The sequence below is a fragment of the Juglans regia genome, chromosome 5 (assembly GCF_001411555.2).
Source record: "Juglans regia cultivar Chandler chromosome 5, Walnut 2.0, whole genome shotgun sequence".
NCBI lineage: Eukaryota > Viridiplantae > Streptophyta > Magnoliopsida > Fagales > Juglandaceae > Juglans > Juglans regia.
This window is the reverse complement of record NC_049905.1, coordinates 20,831,223-20,858,867: the sequence shown is the minus strand read 5'-3', so window position 1 is coordinate 20,858,867 and position 27,645 is coordinate 20,831,223. Positions and strand designations below refer to the sequence as shown.

The 27,645-nt window shown below is 33.9% G+C and overlaps 1 protein-coding gene across 2 annotated transcripts; it reads right to left on the bottom strand.

Annotated features, from left to right (window-relative positions):
• Positions 1-429: 429 nt before the first annotated feature.
• Positions 430-18,873, bottom strand: LOC109003655 (xanthine dehydrogenase 1-like). Of its 2 annotated transcripts, XM_018981889.2 has the most exons (14): positions 18,360-18,873; positions 16,678-16,777; positions 16,460-16,568; positions 12,131-13,636; positions 11,532-11,774; positions 10,796-11,110; positions 9,226-9,465; positions 7,736-8,020; positions 7,399-7,620; positions 4,964-5,125; positions 4,199-4,333; positions 3,681-3,917; positions 2,901-3,074; positions 430-989 (listed from the first exon to the last, which is right to left on the bottom strand). In XM_018981889.2, the coding sequence occupies exons 1-14, from the start codon at positions 18,487-18,489 to the stop codon at positions 747-749; spliced, it is 4,101 nt and encodes a 1,366-aa protein (XP_018837434.1). In that variant the 5' UTR covers positions 18,490-18,873; the 3' UTR covers positions 430-746. The 2 variants fall into 2 exon arrangements, with proteins under 2 accessions (XP_018837434.1, XP_018837435.1); XM_018981890.2 differs by lacking the exons at positions 16,460-16,568; positions 16,678-16,777 and having other exon boundaries at positions 18,360-18,467.
• Positions 18,874-27,645: the final 8,772 nt, after the last annotated feature.

Below are 27,645 nucleotides of genomic sequence, written 5' to 3'. Positions count from 1 at the left end.
GATATACAAAATCATCTCATCTCATCTCATCAATGCAACTTTTTCAAACTTTTATATAAAATATAATAAATAATTCAACTTTTTTAAATTTTAAAATAAAAATTATATTAAAAAATTATATTCTAATAATATTTTATTTAATTTTCAACAAGACATTTCATCTTATCTCATTTGAACTGCGTAACCAAACAAGGCCAAGTTTAAGAAGCTTTGAAACTCATGTCATATGAGTATACATTATTCCAAATCTGACTTGTTTTCTATCTGATATCAAACTGTGCCTCTGCTGTCCCCTTTAATCATAAAATCCAAGTTGCAACACATGATTTTGATAAGCTTAACCATTTCTTATAGGTCACCAAGAAAACAAAAATCCTTCAAATTGCCAATAAAATAATTTAACTATGGAAAATTCGAAGTCAGGAGGAGTGACTTGGGCTGTCCCTTTCAATTGCCGACTGAGCAAATTTTAGCACAGGGGCTTTGCATTATGCATAAAACTAATTACATTATCACATCTCAAGCGAAATGGTCAAGTATGTGACATTATTCTGAACAGCCCTCACTTATTGGATATCATCCCCTTCTTTGAAAAAATTTAAAAACAAAAGATGATGTTGCTTCGGATCTTCAGAGATGAGCTACATTGTGATGAATATACTACAACCACAGTAACCGTGTGTAGGGAAATTTTCAGGATATGTAGACAAGGAAATTATAATTGCATATGAAACAGGAGTGGCGCATCAAACGCTGAGCTTGGGGCGGAAGTCGGAGCTAATAAATGGTGTGATGAACTCATCCAAACAAGCCATCCGGATGCGTTCAGGTGTTGCCGGATTATCCAGAGGGAACCAGTCGTTAGAACCCACTTCTGCTCTTGCAGCTGTAATGGCATCTTTGATGGCAAAGAAGACAGACGAAGCCAGGAAAAATGGAGGCTCCCCAACAGCTTTAGATGAATGGATGGCCTTCACATTCGGATGACCCTGTCAATTAGCACAGAAACACGAGTCAGAGAAGCAAAAATGTACACTCAAACAAACACTAACTCATGAAATGCACGTGCAAAAATGAAGTTAACGTAGAAATAAGCAGAGTATATTAAACAATTCTTACATCCAAAGTTAAAATGAAACCCTGATATCATCTTAATAAGACAATGAAAATTCCTTTCCTATGCCAATATTGTCACAACCCAGTCAAGGTCTGCATTGCGTGGTGTCTCCGCACCACATGGCATTACAAGGTTGACTTAGATACCATTTGTCACGTCCAAGGGAAACACTAGCTGCATTTATGTTAAATCTTACAAAGACTAGTTAAAGTGACAATTGAGATTCCTTGGAATGATTTATAAAGCTTTGACTAAAATCGATGTAATATTTTGTACATATAGCTAAGTTACACTAGACTGACACCAAGTAATTTGCCAAAATGGGTGTTCCATCTTATTGCAACCTAATATTTTTTTTTTTTTCCTTACAGTCTTTTCCTTCTGCTTTCTATGGCCACAAAATCATAGTTTTACCACCATCCCTGAGTGTATACATGCTAATATTGAAAAGAGTGTCCTACACTATTTCTCAGTAGGCTGTGAACTGTTCTGTCCAGCGCCTCTTTTTGCGTTGTTCTGATTCCTGCTATAGAGTTGAGTTGGAAGAATTCTGCAGCAGATATGTGGGAGGTTCTGGTGCATCGTTTTCAGGGCATGTTAGAGTGTTCAGTTTTTAATGGTACTGCTGTATTGTGTTGCTGTATGCTGATTTCATTTCAGTGTGGTGTATGGAGATGTATAAATGCCAATGAGAAATGTTCCTTCTTGATCTCCTATTTGGGACTCTACAAATATATTAGAGTGATTGCTGCCATGCAAGAATGCTGCCAGGGAGCTATAATGCTGAACTTTGTCAAACTCAGTTAAGAATTTTGGGATGCTATGTTCAAATGGTTTAAGGTTTGGATGGTTATGCAAAGGGGCTGGTGTGTGTGTTGTGGGCTCTGCCAGCTTAGTGCAGTCACTTTTTTTTTTTTTTTTAATATAGAATGACATTCATATAATCAGGTACAATGTTGGCATTCAGCCAGTACAAGCAGAAATACACGTAGGAGTAGAATCAATATCAATCAATTCTCTTGTAAGAGAAACAGCCTCTCTAGCAAGAATATGTGCAGTGCCATCTTAGTGCAGTCACATTTTTTTTTTTTTGAAGAAAAATATCTAGTCACATTCCATTATAATAAAGACGAAATACAAGGAGGATATTCCTCCATCGTCACAATTACATCTGAAATGGAAAGAGCATTTTTTGCCAACAAGTGCAGTCACTTTGAATGCAATAAACATATCTGAAAAATAAATAAATTAGACAAGCTGCATACTTTAGCTTACCTACAATGTCTTTATCTTATATTAAAAATATATATATGATATACTAAATTTATATTTTTTAGATACCCGCATGGTGAACACGTGATTACAGAGGTCAATTTTCAGCATATTTGGAACGATTTTATCATACCAATCATATGTATAAAACACAGACTACATATTATTCTTCAAATAATAATCTGTACCTCCCACCATAGTGTCGATAATTCATGCATCCCTTACTGAAGTGAGGGTTAATTGATAAAAATTATGAGTTCTCTTTCGTAATGAAAAACCACAAAAAAATCATTTAAATAAGGGTGGGCACTCCTTACATCTATTTTTAATTGACAAAAAGATTGATAATTATGTTTTCCATTTTTTATGATGATAGAGATGATTCCCTAAAAAAATAACTATTATACTGTAAGACTTTCATTTATTTGGGAAATCCGAATGCAACCCTACCCCCTTCCCAGTTCTGCATTTTCTTGCCAAAGGTAATTGAAAAGCAATTTGTTAAGTGTACCTTAAGAAGTGAAACATTGAAATGGAAGGGGACGTCGTTCATGGAAGGAATTTTGTAACTTCCAGGTCCACAAGTGTAAAGCCAGCCAGGTGGGATCCATTTATGAGCTGCATCTCCCCACTTTAGTTCTTCAAGGGCTACCCAACCTAAACCTTGTATAAAGGCTCCTTCAATCTGTCAGAAAATTAAACACACCATATTGGTTTCGGGTGTAAGAAGCTACAACCAAGGACAGGTTCAAAATGCAATTAATATGATCATTAACGTTGATGACACCTAACACATATTCTACAACCTTGTATAAAGGCTCCTTCACTCTGTTAGAAGACGAAACACACCATACTGGTTTCAGGTGCAAAAAGCTACAACCAATGAGAGGTTCTAAATGCAATTAGTATGATTATGAATGCTGATGACACATAAAGAACACAAACTCTACAACTAATCTCACCAACTCTGAAACAAATAACACAGGAGTTCAAACATGGTTTTTCCAAGTTCACCAAATGTATGAGGCAGGATTAGCATTCACATGAAAGTCCAGAACAGCAGGGTTTCAGTACTTAGTTCATGATTTTCTGATTTTAAATTCAGATGAAGGGCCAAAGTAAAAAGGACAACGGTCAAAGGAATCCAAAGTAGAAAACAGAATAGCTATAATTAGCAGAAATGAATAAAGTTGTTACAATAACTTGACACCTTCCAATAAAATGTACAAAATGATAAAGAGGAGTTTAATCTTTCAGAAAGAAGAAAAAAGAAGGTTTAAAAGAAAAGTACCTGTCCAACATCAATTGCTGGATTGATAGAATATCCAAGATCCATGAAAATGTTTGCTGCCCTTGTGTGAAAATCTCCAGTCAATGTGTCAATTTCAACCTCAGCAAAGGCAGCACCATATGTGAAGTACTTGAATGGGTTTCCTTGACCAGTCCCCCAGTCAAAGTCAATATCAGGTGTAATGTAGAATCCATGTGCTGAAAGGTCTATTCGCTCCATATAGCATGCATTTGCCAGCTGTGAATATTTGAAAACACAACCATTTACTTATCACTGGAAAATTTCCCATGAAAACAATGGATTCCAATGTAAAACCCTACCTGGATTTAACACAAGCTACTGATAAAAGTAAGCAGTACAAACACTAAAGCTTATCCTATGTACATAGGAGGTTTTTTCACCTAATAGCCCCCAGAAGAAAGAACTTATCCAAAATAAGAGACCATACTCTTGTTTATCAGATCATCCAAGGAACATGATGAAGGAATTTTTATCCAAAACTAAGCAAATGGAGGTACCTCAGCAAATGAGCTGAAATTGTTTTGTGAAGCAATGGGCTCCATACGTGCCTTTATTTGCTCACATGCATCCAAAACTGCAGCTCCATATATATCAGAACTTGCAGAAGCTGCTGTTGGTGATGAGTTCGGAACCTGATTTGGCAGAGCAATGAAAAACAACATAATATAAGTTTGTATGCAGATAGTATCTATGCACTTATGCCTACGCAGACAGTTTCAAAAGCAATCCATGATCTCTTTCCAAGTTGCACATAGAACTTATGAAGGATTAATTCTTTCCTCTTTAATTTAAAAGTATTATTACATGGTTCTAAAGGTGATTGGTGAGAGGAAAGATACCTAGTCACACAATTGCCAATGCAGAGAGCTTTAGAATCTATTAGAAAGGACCAGCAACTTTTTAATTATTATAAAAAACAAGCAAGTGGAAGGTGCAAATTCTCTCTCAATATGGACTGCAATTAAATATAACAATACTTCTTGATGATGCTGCTCTCTATGTCAGACAAGTGTATTTTAGTGCCATATGTTTGGCTTCCTTGTTATACCACACTAGCAAAGGGATACAACGACAAATCTTTAACACCCCTACCATTGTATTCAGCTTTTCTAATGCTGAGATAACAGGACATACCCCTGCAAAGTCTCACACGTGAGTCTGTGACACAAACACAGCTTTTCCACCAAATATGGTCTAGAGTAAATTCCTATTCCTTTCCAAGAAAGAATATATGAAACCTTTAACAAAAGTGTCTGTATTACCTTGTCAGTACATGTCTCTGATATAAAGACAGAACTGAGAGAGATATTGAAGGCAGAAGCAGCAACCTGAGCAACTTTTGTGTGTAAACCTTGGCCCATCTCAACACCTCCATGCGTAACTAAAACAGTTCCATCAGTATAAACATGTACAAGAGCACCAGCCTACAGTCATTAGGAAGCTTCACATAATCAAGATTCTGATAACATGATTAATAAATATTGAATGTAAAATTCATATCCCAAAAGCTTAAACATAATAGCAAATTATACCAGCAATGAAATGGTTAAGAAACCTATAAATTTTCAAAAGAGATCACTATGTGTGTTCTAGGAAAAAAGTTAAAATTAAAGAAGATGATAAAAAGGGATCAAATGCCTCAGTTGAAACAAGCTAAAAGGTGAATTTAATGCATAATGGATCAGTTGAAATACCCTCAAAAATAAGGGACTTGAATTTTGAGAAAGAAATATCCAGGCAAGCAAAGATCTGGAAAGAAAACTCATTAAATTTAGATATAGGGCACAACTAGGGATTCAAATGAGAGAGAGAGAGAGAGAGAGAAAGAGATGGTCATACAGATCAAAGCAAAATAGACTACCCCTTTCTGAAGTTGTTCATTCATAATACGGAAACTAGAAAGCTCAATCCTAAACCTTCTAACTTATAGCCTAAAATATCCAAATGAATTACCAAAGGCCTTTGCAGCCAAGTGATAGCTCTTCTCTCCCAGATTTACCTATATAGCTTCCTAAATCAAAGTTGAAAATAATTTTTTTTTATATAAGAAAATTTATTGATCCTCATAATTCGGCATAGCCCAAGTACATAGGTAGTGTACAAGAGAGAAACACCTAATTACAATCTACAAGCTAGAAAAAGCAGCATAAAAATCATTAAAGTTAACCACCTCCAATACAATAGCCTTCGCCCAAAGTAACAAAGAATGGAAAAATAAATCTCTAATCCCCCCCAACGAACGTTCTCTATTTTCAAAACAACGTCCGTTCCTCTCATCCCATATGCACCACATAAGAAATAATGGCACCATCTTCCAAACAGCCGCTATTTGACAATTGCCCCGAATTCCACTCCAACAATCCAAAAGATCCTCCACCTTCCTGGGCATCACCCATGCAATATCCAGCCTAACAAAGATCTCATCTCACAAAGCTTTCACCACATCACAATGGAGAAGAAGATGATCCACCGATTCCCCGTTCCTTTTACACATAAAGCACCAATCCATGATAAAAATACCACGCTTCCTCTACTAATCAATAGTCAAGATTTTCCCATGAGAGGTCAACAACAGAAAAAAGAAACCTTTAGAGTCACTTTACTTTTCCAAATGCACTTCCAAGGGAAAACAGTAGATGAATGGGTCGACATATTTTGTACAGGGATCTGATTGAGAATTTCTTATTTCCAGGATGAATCCACAGCAATTTATCCTCCCCACCACACTCCAAGTTCAATGCATACAAGGTGGCAAGGTGCAGTAAAAATCAGAAATGTCCCCCCACTTTGAACAGCTCTAATGAACCTCACATTCCACTGCACCAGGCCATTCGAATTGTTGAAAATAAATAAAAAAGAAAAAAGTACACAAGCAAAGAAAACATAAACTCAGAACAGAACTAGACAGGTTTCATATAAATGTTTTCTAAAGATAACAAAATATTAAGATCAGGAGGATGAAAATAGAGTTATCAAGAGATTGTTTCTATTTGAAGGCAAAACTAATGATTGTGTAAATGACATTACAAGTACTTATCCAAATTAGGAGAATACCCCAATAACACAAATTCTGCGAGAGAAAATAATACTAGAAATTTCTGGCAAAAAAAAAATATATCTACTAGCATCCAACCACTCATCAAATTTTGTCATGAAAAAACAGAACATAGTGAGATCACTTTAAGAACCAACATAGACATACTACCCTGCAGAACTTTTAGTCTACATCAATCATATTTACAATTTTGTCCAATAGTGTTCATTTAAAGAAAAACAAAAGAACCTTTTAGATACAAGAATAAAAGAAAAGTATCTATAATTAAGGAAATTAGGTTATAGTTTAAGGAATTTAAAATAATAGGAAAAAATAAAGAGCAAAATAATTAGCAGTTTTACAGATGTATTGATAAAATTATTGTAAATAAAATACAAAAAAGAAATAATTGGAGGAGGAGAGAAAGCACATGGTACTTTATAGTTATTTATTTAATGAGGAAATGGTAAGGTATTTTTGTCCCTGACAGCCTCTCCTCCAGCTCCCATCAGCAATATCATAATTTCCCAAGTAACAATACTTCTTCAGAGCAAACTGATCCTCAAAGATGACACTTAAGTTCATATGGTGCTCCTTTATATGGTCAAAAAAATATAACCATGGTTGCAGAAATGAGTAAATTTATACTGTCTTACATGTTACCTGGTTCATAAACTTAATTGTAAATGATATGCCAAATTTGGTTGGAACTATGGCAATACCACGCTTCCTCCATCGGTTATTAGCATTAAATTTGTTAACTTCTTCACGAGCATTTGAATAGTCACAAGATAACTTAAGCTCACTCCAGAGCTGGGACAAGGTGCAGTGTTGAAGTTGTTGGCCATAATGCATTATTGAACCTTCCCCTTGAAAATTAATTTCCTAATAAAAATCCAGATGATAGACTTATGAGGAAAAACAACGACAACGACCAGAATGGTTACTATAAACTGCGGCCATATAAAAGAAAAAGAACCAAGAAGGATTTATAACTTACCCTTATTTCTTCTGGGCTTTTCTTCAGTTCTACTGCAATTCTTTGAATCCAATTTTCAGTAATAAGCATACCTTGAGGACCACCAAACCCTCGAAAGGCAGTGTTACTGGGAATATTAGTGAAACAAACCCTTCCAACAATCCTCATGTTTGGTATCTCGTAGACATTGTCCGAGTGAAACATAGCACGTTCGAGAACAGCAAGAGAAAGATCCAGCGAGTTTCCAGCATTATTGTATATTTCAAGATCCAGTGCAAGTACTTTCCCCTCATTTGTGAACCCAACCTAAGTCATACCATTTCATCATTATCTTGTTCCATCACATTGAAGTTTTAATGCAAAGGGGATAAGTGTATCAGGGGTACCACATCACCTTAGCACGTAAATATTGGAAATGATGTAATAAAAACTGAATTAATTTGCTTAATGGTGTAGATCCTTTTTAGTTTAGTTGGGATAAAAAAAAAAATAGTTAAGTTGAATACAGTATTTCAATTAAAAAGCTTAAAATGGAATATAGAAAATACAAAAACAAAAAAGCCATGTAGCAGAAAGGAAAAAAACTGGGAAGAAAATGGAGTGGAGCACCAGCATGTATGAATTGAAAAATGTGTAGCCATTCATCACATCCCACTTCTTTTACATTTTCTTCCTCCAAACACACAGAAAAATGGGGAAAAAAACCAATCTTACAACCACCAATGCCCTATTTTGAAGTCGGAAAAACACTCATCTTTGGGCGACTTACTACTTAAATGCTTTAATTATCTGCTCCCCACTTGGTTACCCAGCATCACCCATTTGCTCAAGAATGGTACACTAGGACTCCTGACTAATACAAAAGAGTGCAGTTCATCCAAAGTTCTTACATCTATCTTCTGAGATATTTACATTTTTCAAAACTATGTAGAATAGAAATGCTATACCTACTTCGTATGCTCACTATATAACGGAATATAGTAAAAATGGATTTTTGACTTCATTACACCAAAAAAAATGTCATTATTGCTATTGAATCGACTGATATTATTACAAGCAAAATCTTCTAATCAATATTGGGCAAGAGAAAGAAACTTTAAAATGAAGCAAGACCTAATGGGATTAAAAATTCAAAATGGAGGGATAGAGAAGATCAGGTCACATTTTAATCAAAAGCATGTCATAGGACAGATGCGAACATCAATGTGTGGCACGAGCCTTTTTTCACTTTGAACAGAGGCAGGAGTAAAACCTGATAAAAAGATTTGGGTTATATCATAAAACAGGGTGCTTCATGAAAACTCTTCTCTACCAATCTATCCTTATTTCTTTCCTGTCAACAAAAATTGAAAAGACTCGCAAACTAAAATAAAATAAAAAATTTGAACCCATATCCCGCTCAAAAGCCACCGTAAACATTGTCATGTAGTATTGTACCACTAGAAAAAAAACTTTTGAACTATGTGTACTGACCCTATGGCATATTCCAATTAGAGTAATGAATAGAATACCTTGTACTTTCCAAGAAAGCTATGCCTCTGCCCAGTTATCATCATATCTATATCCCTGTCCAAAGTCAGTTTTACAGGACAATTCAACAGATATGACGGAACAGACGCCGCCGCAGCAATGAAAGCTGATCTTGTCTCCTTCCCACCAAATCCACCGCCAATTCGCTTAGTTTTGCAAACCACTTTTGAAAGTGGAAGACCAAGAACACGAGAAACATAGCCCTGATGTTTCCGAGGTGCCTGCACAAAATATTGTGTGGTGAAACCATCTTTTAGATATGAGTTTAATTCTTTTTAATAAGTAATGAAAGATTTTATAAATTAAAATAGTATACAGATATGAGTTGACATTGACAATTAGTAAGTTCTAGACAATGAAATTTGCAATATATCGTATAAATAAGAAACGCATGCAGACCAATGATCAGCACATAACATACCATAAATTTATTGTGGTACCCCAGATTGGGTTGGAGTGATGTAAAAGCCATTACATGGGCATTTTTTTAGTCCCACCCTGGGTGTATAATAATTCAGAACTGTGCTAGAGGAAAGATTCTAGGGGAGCCCCAATGGTTACTAATCCTTTTATTATATCAAGCAAATATAGTTTGGCATTCCTTGCATCCTAACAAATGGTGCAGCAACACATGAACAGTGCATTGCAGCATAAAGCCCCAATAAAACATTGTGATTTGAGTAGGAAGGGATTGTGCTACAATCAAGAAGTAAATTGGAGTATAATGCAAGGAATTGTATGTACATATACTAAGTCCTGCATTGGGTGTGTACTAGGTGGGACTAGACTGCTATATAAATGATTTTAGGGGAGCCCCAATAGTGACTAATACTCGGTGATATCACATAGTGTGGCTACTATGTTCACTGGTCATTAAAAATCTATGGTGTAAGTATCCTGCTTTTAGTAAATTGGGACCTTCGAAAATCTTCACAAAAGGTAGTAAGCAATAATTGTCAAAGGAAAATAAAATAATTTAGAAAAATTCGGTCACTTTTGTGGCTTGCACATCCTAACAAACAGATGAAGGAGAATTGGTAACACACACATTCAATCTTCAGCCCCTACGTATGGTTAACGAATACAGTAGTAGAGATATGAATGATACAACAGAAACTGGAATTAACCACCGAAGATGCATTTGACTTAAACTGATAACTAGGAGCAGTATGGAGTTGGAAGATATCATATGGATGAATATGAGAAGGGACCATTGAGTCCCATAACTTCTACTCCATCGAAGTGCGCCAATAATGACTCTGTAAGCATATTTCAAGGAAAATATTACCATGCCCAATTAGAGCATTATGAATTCTGTAAAGCCAGATTTAATTTTTTTTATTCATTCTGTACACCTAATGCTGTATGTATTCCCACACATAACCTGCATATTTAAAAGGTTGAATGAATCCATAATTCATAGTAAAGCAGCTAAATACTGCCAACCGGGGTGGAATTCATACGATATTTCAATTTACATTAAAACTAAAGCTAAATCTAAATTGATGCATGGTCCACATTATATGAAATAGGGGTGACAAGCTTGCTTACTTGAGTGGATGAGATCATATGAACTTCGTTGCCACCATCCACAGTCCATATCATACTGCCCTGTGGCTCCAAGTAAAAATGTTCCTGACCTCCCACTTGAACATCCCCCTCTATGATCTTGTCGCACTGACCAGATTGAAAACAAAGGTCCACGTTCCCTTTTCTCAAACATTTCTCCGTGTTAGGATGGAAACTTTCAGCATTAATGGCATCCTGTATTGTTAAGATAGACGGGAGCTCTTCATACTCAATATGAACTTTTCTTGCTGCTATTTTTGCATTTTCATGTGTATCAGCAACCACCACTCCTATAGCCTGTATAAAAGATATATGCACAGTTCCACGGATTAAAAGTATAAAAAAAAATATAAAATTAAGAATAAAAAATAGAAAACAAAAAAATAATTTTTTTTACAAGTAACAACAATTAGTGAAAAGAAAAATAATAAATAACAAAAAAATGAAGCAAATAATTAAATAAATAACCAAGAGAGAAGAAACAAAAAACAGGGTGACCCAAGAGGTACCTTTGATGCCTTTATTTTATTATCTTTTTATTATTAACTTTAATTTTTTTGCTTTCCTATTATTTTTAAATTCTCAAAGAGGACATTTTAAGAAATATGAGGTGCAAATTGAGGATTTTGGTAGTTTAGAGTGGGATTGGAGAAAAGGGTGCAGCCTGATGGTGTAAAATGAAATTTCCCCTCAAACTTTTATTCAGTAAGCGTCATACCTGACCGACACAAGTTACAAATTCCGTGGCAAATAGTTCCTCATCATATATAACTGCTCCAATCTTATTATTACCGGGCACATCTTTAGCCAGAAACATGCCTGCAAACCCCGGTGAAGACTTGGCTCCAGAGTCGTCTACGGAAAGTATACGGGCATGAGGTTTTCTGCTCAATACTAATGATGCATGCAAACCATTAGGAGGCAACCGTGTGTCATCAGTGTATTCTGCCTCTCCTGTAACCTAGCAACAGTCATTATATCGACAACAATGTTGTTATGATACTCTCCATAAACTAAGAACTAAGCACATGATAACTAATTAACAATTCAGCATTTTCAGATGATTTAAGGTAAAGGTGAGTCCAATTTAAGCCAATCAACATATGAGAAGATAATATACTCATACTCCACAAATGGGAGACTTGTACAAACATCCACGCATGACAAGTATGGGAAGATAGTAGAGTAGAAGTCATTCTTCGCAGCTGTAAATTTCTATGATCAAATGCAAACAAAAGAAAATAGTTTGTACCAACATTCAATAGATCAGCAACAATACAACTCTTTGGACAATGCTGTTTTTTCCTATGCTTATACCTGAAGTCTCGATGAAAGATGAACCTCAGGAGAACCCACAGCAGTCCCATGTCTTCTGACTTCGTAGTCCTGACTTCCCATAACAGGCGGGCGGTGGAATGATTGTATGGCAGATAGATGAGATCTTGGAACAATCTCAATAGAATTCTTCCTGTCCATTTGATGAGAAACCCAAAGGAAAAATTTGAAGAAGAAGCCAAGTGTCAAAGATTTCCGAAATTCCACCATCCCACCAGGAGCATCTTCCTTTAGAAAGACATCCCTTTGTAAGATTTTCAAAGCATCCTGCAATAGCTCCTGGTTCCAATACTTCCCAACAAGGAACTCTTTTGTTTCCACCGCAGAAAGAGAGATTGGAGCAACCCCACCATAAACAATGCTTGCATCAGATATGACCCAGTTTTCACTTTTTTCCTGAAGATAAACACGCATTCCAGCATTTACGATTGCAATATCATCATCTCGACGGTGAGCCTGCTTAAACTCTTTCACGTACTCAAAGGGCCTAGTCCATGGTAAGAATACTGAGAGTAATATTTCATCTCTTGCTAGATCCACCTTACGGTAACCCAGGAAGAACTTTTCAGCCAGGACTGTTCTGATGTTTCCTTTGGAATCAATAACTTGAAACTTTGCATTTGACGCCATCCAGAGAGGGTTCAAGTCTGATATTGGACTGGCTGTACATATATTCCCACCAATGGATGCAACATTTTTAATCTGCGTTCCAGCGAACCATTTCAACTGTTCGATGAAAGCCTTACAAGAAGATGTTTCACGAGCATCACGATCTCTTACAACCTTTCTAAAAGCATGCAAGAGTTCAGAGAGCCTTACCGCAGCTCCTATCTCTATGCCATCCTCCTTCACACTCAAGACATTAAGTTCAGGCACATGTGTAATAGAAATCAAAACCTGATATTGCATTCTCTTCAGCCTCATTTCAATTCCCACCTCAGAATTACCCACCAATAACTTTGCATCTGGATATTTTGCTTTTAACTCCAGCACTTGCTGAAGTCTTAAGGGGCGATACCACTTAAGCCCACCAAAACCACACAAATCTAAAAAAGCTGATTTCCTCAACAATAGCTCAGGGGGAAAGATAAGTTCTTTTTCTACATATCTGCTTCCATCTATGTCACTGAAAAAGATAGGTTGGCACCTATCACCAAATGGCACGCATTGTTTGGTGGAATCCGTACCACTCAGAGCTTTGGATTTACATGAACAAGGCTTACCAGTAGAAGGACAAACAGAATCACCTCCTTGGAGGTTTAGAGAAGACCTTTCTGTATACAGAGTATCATTTGTTTTGGCAAAGACTTGAAATGCATCAGCAATTGGTCTATATCCTGTGCATCGACACAAATTTCCTGCAAGGCATTCTTCAATCTGCTCCTCACTAGGTGGTATCTGACATGACCTAAGAAATGCATACAAGGACATGATAAAACCAGGGGTACAAAATCCACATTGTGAGCCATGTGACTTTGCCAATGCTTCCTGCAGAACATTTTGGACAAACACTTGAGAATCTCAGCAACAAAGAAAATAACTGCAATACGTTAGTTTCAGAATAAGCATAACTATACTATTTGCAATCTCCAGAGCTAAACAAATTGATTGACTAAACTACTAGCTACTAGTTTACAAGATCTGAATAACTGTACCCAGAGAAGAAGAGTTTTCTAATGCTTTACAAAAATTGGTGTTGCAATTATCAATCCACTATCATATTTTCTTTCACTTTCATCTTCAAGAAAAAACATTTATGATTAAATTATCGTTCCTTTGCAATATAAATTATACACATATTTTTAGGTATTACACATGTCTCCATTAATTCCACAAGAATAGTAAAATTTCTTAACAGAGCTGAGTACATACATGTCTTTTACTAATCACAACCTTTTTTTTTCAAAATAACTAATACTTTCCGAAACCAAAAAGATCAAGGTCCTCGCTGAACTGTGAAGAACAAGCTCCATAAACCCACATTAACACATATTAAGAATATCTTTAACTAATAATTCTAGATAAGCAAAAGATTCATCTTGCCAACAGGTGTTATCTAGCTACTGCAGATAATAAAGACCAAGTTCTAACTCCCATGATTGAAGATAAATGTACATAAGAATAAGATATCTAGGGCCTCAGAGTTGAAGTATTTTTGTCCTATCAGCCTTGTAAGTGGGATTTATAAGATAATTTCAAAGGTGCTTGCAAACCGTATGAGTACGGTGATGGATACGATTATTTCTAAGCCCCACAATGCTTTTGTTCGGAGTAGGCAAATACTTGATTCTGTTCTGATTGCTAATGAATATTTAGATAGTCGTTTGAGGGAGGGTGTTCCTGGTATTCTTTGTAAGCTTGAAATGGAAAAGGTGTATGATCATGTGAATTGGGATTTCCTTTTCTATATGCTTGGGAGATGTGGTTTCGGGGAGAGGTGGTGTGGGTGGATTAGACATTGTGTCTCTACCGCTCAGTTTTTAGTGTTAGTCAATGGAAATCCTTATGGTTTTTTCTATAGCTCTCGTGGTTTGAGACAGGGGGAACCATCATCCCCTTTCCTCTTTGTTATTATCATGGAGGCTACTGTAGGGGGGGAGGGGGGTTTCTCTCCGGTTTTTCAGTGGGAAATGCTAATAATGGATCTATCACACTTTCTCATCTTCTTTTTGCAGATGATATTCTTACTTTTTGTGATGCTGATTGTGGGCAGATTTAAGCCTTAAGGGCTGTGTTATTATGTTTTAAAGCTGTCTCAGACTCTCAAGCCTTAAGGTGAATTTGGGTAAGTCAAAGATGGTTCCGGTGGGGGAGGTGTGGAACGTTAACTGTTGGCAGATCTTCTGGGCTGTAAAGTTGCTTCTTTACCTATGAAATATCTTGGTCTTCCACTGGGGGAGTCTTTCAAGCTAAGAATATTTGGGATGGGGTGGTTGAGAAGATTGAGAAAAGATTGGCGGGTTGGAAGCGGCTATACTTATCAAAAGGGGGTAAAATTACTCTTATTAAAAGTACTCTTTCCAACCTCCTGACTTATTATCTATTCCATATCGTTAGTTGGAATAGAGTTTGTTCTCCTATTGCAAAGGGAGGTTTGGGGTTTAGCAATTTGAGTAGTTTCAACCAAGCTTTGTTGGGGAAGTGGTTGTGAAGATATCAGTTGGAAGGGGAATCGTTGTGGAGGGAGGTTATAGATCAGAAATATGGGAGTGATTGGGGGGTTGGGCGTTCTAAGGAGGCTATGGGGGCTTACGGTGTGAGTCTTTGAAAATTTATTAGAGATGGGTGGGAGAGCTTTGTTAAACATGTTAATTTTGCTGTTGGGGAGGGTTCAAGGATCCATTTTTGGTTTGATGTTTGGGGTAGTGAGCGGCCTTATAGAGTGTTTCCAGCTATTTTTCGTATGGTAACTCATCGGCACGCATCCGTTTCAGATTTTCCGGTCTAATGGAACCATGCAGTGGGATGTTTGTTTTATTAGAGTTGTACAGGATTGGGAACTCGACGAGGTTTCTGATTTTTTTCAGCTTCTTATACTCCCTGGGTATTGGAGGCAATGAGAGGGACAGAATGTTATGGAAGCCTACGGGGTTTAAAAAGTTTTCAGTTCGGTCATATTATAAGGTGTTGACTGTTCAGCATAGCCCTCCTTTTCCTTGGAAGTGTATTTGGAGGTCTCACGTGCCTTCCAAAGTCGCTTTTTATGGACAGCATCAATTGGGAACATTTTGACAATTGATAATTTTAGGAAGTGTGGAGGTGTTGTTATGGAGTGGTGGTTCATGTGTAAGAAACATGGAGAATCTGTGGATCATTTACTTCTGCACTGCAAGGTGGCTAAGGCTTTGTGGGATGGTGTTTTTAGTAGAGCTAGACTGGCTTGGGTGATGCCTATGAAAGTAGTGGATTTACTTGCATGTTGGAATGGGCTTCATAGTTGTCCTCAAGTGGCTGCTGCATGGAAGATGGTTCCTTTGTGTCTTATGTGGTGTATTTGGTGGGAAAGGAACGAGTGGTGTTTAATAATAAGGAGCGCACCTTGGAGGAAATCTGGAAATTTTTTGTGTTCTCTTTACTTCAATGGTTTTCTGCTATTGTGCTTAATGGAGGGTCCCGCTAATGATTTTTGTTTTTGTTTTCTGCTTTTAGAATGTAATTGGGTGCTTTCTTTGTATACGTCCTGTGTAATGGGCTGTCTTTCATACTTATCAAAAAAAGAAAAAATAAAAAATCATATGCTCAGAAAAAACAATAAGAATAAAAACAAAAACAACAAATCCAACCAAGAAAAAATATATTATGAAATATTACTTGAATTGGGTGCAAACCATGTTTGCGGTTCCCCACTCCCTCCACAGTAATTACATGCATCCCTTCCACAGAATAAAGAGGAGTCAAGCATGCGTTAATAGCATAGTGCCTGGAAGAGGATTATCAGAGCAAGATTTTCAATCTCTGACATATTACAGCGAATATCGTAGAGGGTGGAGAAATGACATGCCCAAGGGCAGGGAGAGAGAGAGACTCACGTGCATTTGTTAAAATTTTTATCATAATGAGAAACCATAACAGTGCACGCTCCACAACCACCTTCCCCACAACCAAGCTTTGTCCCCGTCAGACAGATATCTTCATTACCAAAATGTTTATAGTTAAATTTGCAACATGGAGCACCACATATTCCAACAGTAAGAGATAGTAGAAAACAAATATTTGAGAGAAAACAAATAACAGGAGCTCAACCCAATCATATAAAAGAAGAAGAAGAAGAAGAAGACGGAATGAAGGTGAAGAATATTTGGTCAACAACAAAACATTGTATCGTCACAAAATTTATAAGAGCGAGAATCAATCAAGGGATAAGAGAGGAAAAGGTACAAGCAATCAAGGAAAAAGAGAGCAAACAACAAAATCCAAGATCATAATTTTTTGTCTTTTGTTGAAAACAAACAATAAGAGATCAAAATGTCCAGGGAAAGCATTTGACATGATGAGCTTCATCAAGAAAAAATCTTGTGGTCCTGGAATCTCAACTGTCTATATCCATGATTTTTACCTCAGTCATGTAGCAATTAAAGTCAAAGAACTACAATATGTTGAAAGTATAATCTAACCACAACATAAGTCCATCAGAAAATATGAGCAGAACATCAAGGAAAAGTTGTTGATAATATTTTCACTATCTTCAATTAATAAACTGCTCTTCTATTGTAGAGTAATTGTGAGAAAAGAACAGTGTACAACCTCAAGCTCGGAAAAAAAAAAATCTTCATCCTGATGAGCTTTTATTTGAAGTTTGTTTTCGGTTTAACTCCCTTATTTATCCCCAGAGGCAGACAAATCCAAAGTACAAATCAAAATTCCTTTGCTCAAATTTCCAAGCAAACAAATAGGGAATTACATTAAAAAAAAAAGTGATAAGATCAATCAATCAACAACAATATTAAGTTAATTTGAGGGGGTTCAAGCTCAGTGGTGGCGCCACATTTAAACTGGGGTGAGGAGGGCACAATGCCCCAAAGTTTCTGGAAAAAAATAAAAATACCACCTGATAATCCAATAATACTTTGCCTAAGGGTATTTATGCATAGTAACCGAACAAATTAGGTCATAAACCCGAAAATGTATGCCAAGTGAAGTGATAATATATACACTTTTCCTAAAATAATAAATAAAATTTCCTTATATTAATGATCAAGCACAAGCGTTTATGCAATGAACAAGCATATGCACCAATATATATATATGCAAAGCAATATCATAGAATACACCATGCGAAAGAAACTTTACATTGGCAACACATATTACGTAGTCAGTAGTGTTGTGGCTGACCAATAGGATTCAAATCATAAAGGGAAAATATCTTAATCCCAAACTAACATTTCTATGGGAACGATTAAGGCGATATTTTCCCTATTTTCAAATGAAGAGGAATGGAATTCAATACATAACGGCGTGGGAACGATTAAGTTTAACTATGGTTCCCCAAAATAATGCGGCTCCGCTACTGGCCAACCTTCGTGTCTCTTCCTCATATATCTTTTCCAACATTTTTCAAGCCAGCCAAATAAAGAAACTTCAAAAATCCCAATTCAAAAAAAAAAAAAGAAACTTCTTTTTTTCTTCACTTTTTCCGCTGATTTCCAAGGAAACAAACAAACTAAACAAAACCAAATCACAATAGAATCGATATTGAGAGACCAAGTTGTACCTCTAAGATACTCGAGCAGAGTCATGTGGGCCAGCCCATCAGGCAAAGCTTTACGAACTCCATTAACATACAGTATCGCCTTCTCTCCCGCCTGTTCCAGCTCATTCTCATGGTTCTTCAACGACCCCATAGTATCCCAATTCGATCAGACGGAATGGTTAGTATTTCTATATACGCAAATCGCAGTGTTGACCAGGAAATAAGAAATGTTTTCAATTTCTCTTTTGTTTGGGGTGGGTTTTCACTTTTCAAGAAAACAAAATCTAACTGATAGGACGCTAAGAATCTTCAACAGGGGGACCTTCAAACTTTTATTATGGGTAACGGAATCTGAGAATCTGAAGTAGTTGATAATAATGAAAAGATTTCTGAGAAATTCTAGATAGCACCCATAATTTCAACTGTGTTTGCGAGTACTAGAGAAGACATGGATCTTAATGGCAAAAGCTGACAAAAGCCAGGAATTCTGTGTACCATTTTGCGTCTCCGTGGGATTTCATGTCGGTCAAAATGTCAATAATAATCAGAACATCGTCGATGTCTGAATTGTGTTTATCACTGATGTCACGTGTTATATATTATATAGGAATAGTGATAGGGTTACTGTATTCCTATCTAACTGCATTTTAAATTTTTTATTTTTTATTATTTTTTTAAGAATTTTTTTAACATTATTAATTATTAGAAAAAACTAAAAAAATTTATAACTTTATTAATACTCATTTCCTTAATAATTAAATAAAATTAAAAAAATAATCAAATAAAAAATAATAATAAATAGATAGTAATAGATATCATCCATATTCTATTATATGGAGTCGTGTGAAGCCATCCGTACTCTTTAAAAAAAATAAAGTCGATTATTAAAATTTTTTTTACGTGAGCATAATATTTATTTATTTTTATCAAAAAAATAAAGTATACAAAATTTATATTCATAAAACTACAAATATTTTTTTTTATAGGTCACATATGTAAGAGCATTAGCATTGAATTAGTTATCATATTCTTCAAATTTTGACTAATATGTAACTTTTTCACTTTTAGCTAATTATTCAAAATTTGAAGTCTACATTAAATTAATCATCACACTCTCTATAATAATAAAATTTTATTATTTTTTATTTTTTAATTAATTTTTATTTTATTTTCATAATCTTTAATAACTTCCAACAAATCATATTCATTTTTATTTTCACAATCTAACAATCTATAATATAATAATCTCATATGTATATAGATGATAAAATCTTATATGAATAAAAATCTCATATTTATAATATAATAATTTCAAAAAGTAATTTTAGACTTACTATAGTTCTTTTCATATTTGAAAAGAATAATAGATTTACTATAGCTTATAGTTTGGACGAAAACAATTTAACTAATTAAATGTGGAGTAAATATGGATGATATTTACTAAATTTAAAGATGAAAATGTATTTGACTAATCTAATATCAATACTCTAATGTACCTATAAAAACATTTTATAAATTATACTCTAAACCATTAAGACTGTATTTAGTGGGTGAAGTAGTCCATATTACTTCAATACTATTTATTATTATTTACAAACAGTTCATTTTTTTTTCCTTTATTCATTATTTTTTATTATTATTCACTATTTTTTATTCTTATTTACAAATAATCTAAAATCATCGTTTACGTAATCTCCAATTTAAAAGAAATATATATGTATTCATGTTAGACAAGAGCAATATAATTATTTTTTTAAAAATGTTTTCTGGGGTAAGGCCGTGATTCGGTAGGCAGCTTATACATCATGAAATGAAAAATGCTAGTCTCACCGCTGGAGCTGGCATCTTTTTTGTTTTTGTTTTATTTTTTTTATTATTATTATTTAGTGATTAATTTTGTGAGTTTTTTTTAAATATATATATATTTAAAAGTGTTAAAAAAATTCAAAAACAAACACACCAAAATAACCATCAGGAGCTACTAACGGTTGACTGTAGTACCGTCTTAAAAATTAAGGAAAATAATACTCTCATCATTAGTTCTTATAGCTCGGTGTTACTGTTAGAATGTTTTATTTTTTTTTAATTTTTTTTTTGTTTAGTAATTAAAGAAATATTTTTTAATAATATTGTATTTTTTTATTTTTAAAAAAAATATTTAAAAATATAAAAATATATATATAAATAATTTTTAAAAAAAAAATTAATTATGTCTAACGGTAGCTCTAACGAAAGCTGGCAGCGGTAGCACCGTCCAAAATGAAATAGTAAGAAATATTTTTCAACCACAAATTAAGGCTAATTAGACAACATCTTGCTTCTGTTAAAAGGAGTTGCGGAGAATAAAATTTGACAAAAAGAGTGTTTTGTCAAAGGAAAAATATTTACATCAGTCCCACACCAGCACACACTTGAACCTATTGAGTGTAAAAAAAAAATGATGTGAAGTGTGTACTGGTGTGGGGCTGATGCATAGCATTTCCCTTTGTCAAAAATAATTAATTACAAAATCAGTTTTTGGATTTTTAATGGTGTCTACTACAATGCTCCACATGTTTCTGATTTTACTAATTATCTTCTGAAATTTACAACTCTTTCTGCCCATCTTCCTTCAAGTTCCCTCCCTCAATAAAATGTTGGCAAACGGCATTGAGACCAAATTTAACCAATCAAAATATGACAGGTAACGTCTTAAATAATTAAAAATATAAATGTCACATAAGTAATATTATTTATAGATCAACTCAAATAATTTGAACACATCTTAGCATCTAAATGAAGTATTACTCGTTTAGTTATGCAGATGAGATGAAATGAGATAATTGGTAAGATGTTTTGTTAAAAATTAAATAAAATATTATTATAATATAAATTTTTAATATTATTTTTATTTTAAAATTTAAAAAAAATGAATTTTTAATACTCAGGCGTCACCAACCAGTAGGCTCGACATGTCATTTTCGGGTGCGTTGACTTTTTCTGCTCTAATTTGTGGTTGGGAGATTCTCCCAGTCGGTAGGGGTTTGTAATTCTTTTTGACACCTGCAAATGGGGAATTACCATATAGGAGTTGCACGGGAGAGAGGAGAGGAAGAGTGAAGAGGGTTGATTCAATGTACTAGTCTACATTATAAACCACATAAATCTCATATTTGTTGAGATGTTATTGGCTGGTGTAAAAAAAGTAAAGGACACCCGAACTGCTATGAGATTTCCTCTTGGTTAGAGTGCGATTTCAAGTCTTCCAAGAAATCTGTTTTGCGTTCGTGAGCTGAATTTTATGATCAAGAAATATATTAAAGAAAATTTTAGGTGTATTATTTGGGGCTAACGAAAGTGATGGGTCCATTAAAATTTAAAGTATATTTTTTTTTTTGTACTTTGGAGAAAGTGATTTTTTTTTTTTTCTAATTTTTTGGGAGAGTTTTGTACTGGTGGACCCGCTGCCGCACCTCCCTTGGCCATGCCCCGGAATGTTGCCCCTACCTGTCCATGCGGCGGTGGGGGCCCCTCTGACCCCCTAGCGAGGGCAAGGGGTCGGGAGGTCCTGACCTCGATTCACACTTATATATTTTATGAAAAATATTAAATGTATTTAAAAAAAAACTTACAAGAAATTTATTTCTTCACATATTAGTTATTAATATGTTAAAAATTATAAAATTTAAAATTTGAATTTCAAAATAAAAATAATAAAATAAGTCTTATAAATAAAAGTGTAAGTAAAACTGTAAGTACATATAGCATTACTCATATTTTATTATATATTTATATTATACATATTTATTAGTTGTATTATATATAAATATAGTAATATGTATTAAGTTTACTTAATATTTTGTATAAGTTGTAGTGTAATAGAGACTGGGCGGAACTGTGTTATAGCTTGGGGGGCTGCCGCCCCCCCAAAACTTTTTAAAAACACTAATATAATATGTAGATAATTATAAATTTTCTTTATATAATTAAAATTGCCCCCCCAATACTCAGATTTCTAAAATTTTTATTAAAATTGTCCCCCCAAATTCCAATATTTACTAATCTCACTTTTAACTTTTCACTTCACCTCACATTACCTACGGTGACAATTGATGCCAAAATCTACCAAAATCTACTTGTTACCGATAAAAAAGTATAAATTCGACTTTTTCTTTCTCTTTCTCATCGGGTAATGCTTCAATCTTCACTTCCTTCATCTGACTTCTGAGTTTCTCTCTATTTCTTTCTGCTGCTTCACAGCATCAGTTCGTGAGTCATGACAGTCTCTTTCTCTCTCGCTGGATAACACTTCAGTAACTCAGTTCCTTCATCTTTGCACAGTAACCTCTCTCTCTCTTCCACTTTCTCTCTCTCGCTCTCTGGACGCTAGGTAATGCTTCGGAAGAAGCCAGTAAGAGGCCCAGAACTAGAAGGATAATCATACATTAATACACGGTTTGATAGTGAGTCAGTGACTCATAAATTCATAAACTCATTTGTTCATTCACTTATTTTGTCGTTAAAGACATCCGTATGCCGCGTATGCTTTTTTTTTTTATTTTTTATAATAAAGTAAGTTCAATTTTGTAACTTTTGTTTAACTTTTTTATTTGCAGAAAAATTTCCAATATTTGGAGTCTTTGGACTCTGTTACTGCCTTCGGGGTAAAAGGCTAGAGGCTAGACTCTAGAGAAGTTGAAAGGTCGGAAACGACTCAGAGTGCACTATACGTTTGTCCAAGAGAAACAAAAAGAGCTCAAGTCTAAACTCAAATTTAAGGTACATTTACTTGAATACCCTATGTAGCTATGCGGCATGCTGCTATTAATTTATGGCATTGCAGATTTTGCTTTTGAGTTTTGACTTTATTTTGATTTTTGCTATACGTTTTGTCAATTTGTCTAGATCCTAGAACACACGTTACACACCTACTTAGTACTTAGGCTACTTTGCTTTTGAGTTTTGACTAGTTTTGACTGTCATAAATTCCCACCGTGAATTTGATCTAATGATTTGGTATGAATTTTCCAATTTTACCGTGATGATTATTCCGTTGCTTTGCTGATAGTTTGATAGATCATTAGTATTTAGTTTTTTTGTCACTTATTAATAAACTAGCAGTGAAGTTACGTGCGAGGCACGTTTGCCCTGTATTAGATTATTCTAAAATATAAACATCTAATGTACAAGAAGAGAATTTAATGATAAGGTCTATGAAGATAATATAACTAATTATAATTAGAAATTACTAATCAAATAGCAATAAATTTAAACAAACTATACGTTTAAGCAAGTTTGGAAAGTAAAGGTTTATGTTTTGAATTTATATTAGAGTTTGTTTCTGAAACGACTAAAAATTACATAATTATTTCTTTCGTTACTGAAAGTAAAGTTTGCAGGCTATGGATTCAAAGTGGTGTGTTCTCCTCATTCACAGCATTTATGGAGAGAACATTGAAATTTTTGTGACGTTGTTTTTAGAGTTGATCTAAATCTGCACCCAATTGTATAATCCATTTTTTGGTTGAACATAATTTTGTAATATTTTGGATATAAGGTAAATGTTCTTGCATGAAATAAATTTGGAATCTAAGCATGGTTATGAAAGATTTAGAAGCATGTTAATATAGAATAAATAAAGTATGGTGAGCAAATATAAATGTAGTGTTTACATCTAATAATAATATTATTAATTTATAAAATGGGCCAGTTTATAATTTGAAAGAGTACTGGCTTATGTAAAAGATATTATTATGAGTATAGAATTTTATATTTCTAATTGACTAAATAAATGAAATATCAAAACCAGATGTATTAACATATTAAAATTAACAACTAAACAAGAAAACCATACGATCTTAGATCTGTTTTAAAAATGTTCTAACAGTAATTTGTAATATTTGTTGAATTTAGGGTATAAAAAAGAAAATTTATGTAACTCCCTATTTGAATATCGAAGATCAAATGTTTTTAAATTTATGTAACTCCTTGTACTTTATTTATTGTCATCACAAAACTTAATCTGATTAGAAATTGTGTTCTTTTAAATTAAAAATATTTTAATTTTATAATATTTTTCATTCAACTGTTATGTCTCATTTCTTAAAATCCAATAATTACTTAATCCAAAACTACTTCTCTACTATTTACAAAGTTTCTTACTACTATTCACAATTTTTTTTTTTCAAGCATCTTTTAGAGTACAACTTTATGCACAATATTATTTTTATTGAGTATGTACTCTATTTTATCAAATTCTTTAATTCAAATTTTAATTTTTAAAATTTTCAACATTTCAATAATTGGTTACGTATAATTATATGGGTAACACTGTAAGTATTGATGTCATTTTTCAAATGGCAAACTTATTCTGTTTATTTTGGAATTATAAAAGAAGCAAAATTATAGTGTAAAATCAAATAAGACTGGTGGAACTAATTAAATAAAATATCGTTAGTGAATGTTTTAAGCAATGGTATTTCATTAATTAAAATATAGTATTATTTTTAGATTAATTCGAAATTATAATTTTAGATGTGGTATCACGTGTATATACCTGTGGGTTCAATATAAGTTATAACAAATATCATCTTGCATTTATATGATTTATCTTAGCATATGTTTGGATGTAAATGTGAGATGAAATGGTTTTTTTATTTTTTTTTATTTTGAGAAGATAAATGTGGTAGATCCTCTTTTAAAATTCATATTTGAATACTTTATGAGTTAAAAACAGCTCAAAGTCCATGGAAAACAATTATTGAGCTTAGTATTCAACTATCTACTATCTCTTCAAGTGTTAACATTAAATAATTGATTTAAAAGATCTTAAAATCAGAGAAACAGATTAGATTATTTAAAACTAGTAAGAAATGTGTATGATCTTCAAGCATCAACCATTAATATTCCAACAATGATAGTTGATAATTTTGAATTATTAATTCACAATACGAAACTAAAAAGTTAAAGGATCCATACTTTCAACACTCTCATAAGTAGCTAGTCGTTGAGATATTTTATTTCCACTTTCAACGTTACGGAGTTCAACCTATGTAAAAAATTCAACAATGTAATATTATAGTAAGGACAAAAGCAAAGTTGTAAAAAAAAATAATAATAAAAAAAATAAAAAGGAATTTACTACTATTTAATCTTTTTGATATGAGAAATTGCAAAATATAGGAAGATATATATATATTTTTAAGTGATTTAATAGTAATTTTGTAGGAAAAATTTTTTTTTTCCTAATTTTCCTCTCTCTTCTACGCGATTCTTCCGCACGACCGGTTCTCCTCCAGCGCAGCCCGGTGCTGCCGAGCCCCGGCCATCATCACCGCCACTACCGGCGTGTTCCCCTCACGTCGACGAGCAACCCTGGCACCACCAATGTCCCTCACGCGCAGCCGTCGCTCTCCCCCGCTGAAACAGAACCGAAATGGGTTTCTCCCATTTATCTCATATTGCGCCACCGTACGCGGCCACCGAACCTCACGACCACCACCAACGAGTTCCCCTCAAGCCGGCGACCAATCCAGCCACCATCGAAGTCCCCCACGCGCAGCCCTCCCTCTCCCCCGCAAAAATCGAACCGAAATGGGTTTGACTCATTTGTGTGCAGTTCCGCGGCCGTAGGCAGCCACCCAGGCCACCGCACCTCCACCAGTTGACACTTACGACAACCTCTGGCGGACCCAGCCACCACGAAGTTCCCTTTCCCTCTCCGTCGCACACTGCGATTTGCACCCAGAAACCTATTTCTCACGGCACTTATCTCCCCCTCTTTGTCTTCGAACAAGAAAAAAATGAAGAAGAAAAAAAATAGAGATGCGAAAATAAATCGAAAAAACAAAACAGAGATTGAAGAATAAATCTAAAACAAAGAAGCAACCGCACGGGAAAAATCGGAAAAGAAGAAGAAATAGATTTACGTTGTTGAGGTGTAGAAAGAAAAAAACCATGCAAGAAACGGAAAAAGAAAAACAAGATGCAGAAGTCAGAGGTGAAATCAGAAGAGAATTGCATACCAACGCCGAGAAGAAATCTCAAACAGCACGGATTTTTTTTTTCTTCCTCCAGTTGAGTCTGAAAGTTGTTCTGCAGATGGTGGAAAAGCAAGAGACGTTGCATTCCATCTCTTGTATGAAGAGGCCAGATATTTTAACTGTCGCACTACGAAAATAGATCAATGTTAAGATGTTTCTAACTCAACGAAGAAGAGTAAAATCCTGATTAAAAAGCGACTATAACCGTTACTGTTCATTACTGTTCATCGTGAACAGTAAATCTAAATCAACCTTTTTTTTTTCATATCTTATTACTGTTCATCGACAGTATGATGAACAGTAAAGTTTTTTTTTTTTTTGTCCGTGTGAATGCCAATGTGCAACGTAATACCGCAATCATGCGTAAGAAATGAGTTTTAAATGATCAATAAAGAAGCTTTTTTTTTTTCGCATATCCTATTACTATTTATTATATCATACACTAAAAATTAACTTTAATTTATAAAATACTAATTTTTTATCATTAAATAAATGATAAAATTTTACTGTACATTTTTAAGAGAAAAAAACTATCTAATTAATTTGAATTTTTAATATAATTTAAAATTCATAATAAATGATGAACATAAATAAATAATAATTTTATTCTTATACATTAGACTATTTTAATATTTGAAATTACACTTTATTTTTTTCTTCAATTTGACAGATGTGGCAAACTTGCTTTTTTTTATCAATTAGAAAATCTTACGCCATACAGGATTTTACACAAGTACCACTAATTTCAAAATAACCAAACCATTTATAAAATACTAATATTTCATCATTAAATAAATAATGAAATTTTGTTAAATATTTTTAAAAAAGTATAACTATATAAATAATTAGAGTTTTAACATAATTTAAATATGATAATATTCTTAATTAACTAAAGAGAACTGCTACAACTAATAAAAAAGTAACCTGAAAATATGTCATGAATGTGTATTTTATTTTTTTATTTTTCTTTTCTTTTTTTCATGTATTTTTTTAATCATCATAAACATTTTTAAAAAAATAAAAAATTTACAACATCATTGGGTCAGGAGGGAATTGACAATCTATCTATTCCCAAACAAAATTATTGAGTTCGATGAAGAGATTAATAGATTCTTAGGTTTTTAGAAACTTTTATATATTTTTTAAAATATTATTTAAATATAAAATATTTTTTAATTTGTTAATCTAATCATTACAATTTTCTTAAATATAAATTTTTTAAATTTTAAAACAAAAACTACATTAAAAAATTATATTCCAATAATATTTTAACTTTTATAATATTT

Excerpts from the sequence above, each read along its gene's own strand:
- LOC109003655 (XM_018981889.2), bottom strand. The coding sequence starts at position 18,489 with ATGGGGTCGTTGAAGAACCATGAGAATGAGCTGGAACAGGCGGGAGAG. Across the intron at positions 16,778-18,359 it reads TCTGCTCGAGTATCTTAGAG|ATATCTGTCTGACGGGGACA; the intron begins GTACAACTTGGT and ends TTGGTAATGAAG. Across the intron at positions 13,637-16,459 it reads ATGGTTTGCACCCAATTCAA|GAAGCATTGGCAAAGTCACA; the intron begins GTAATATTTCAT and ends AATGTTCTGCAG.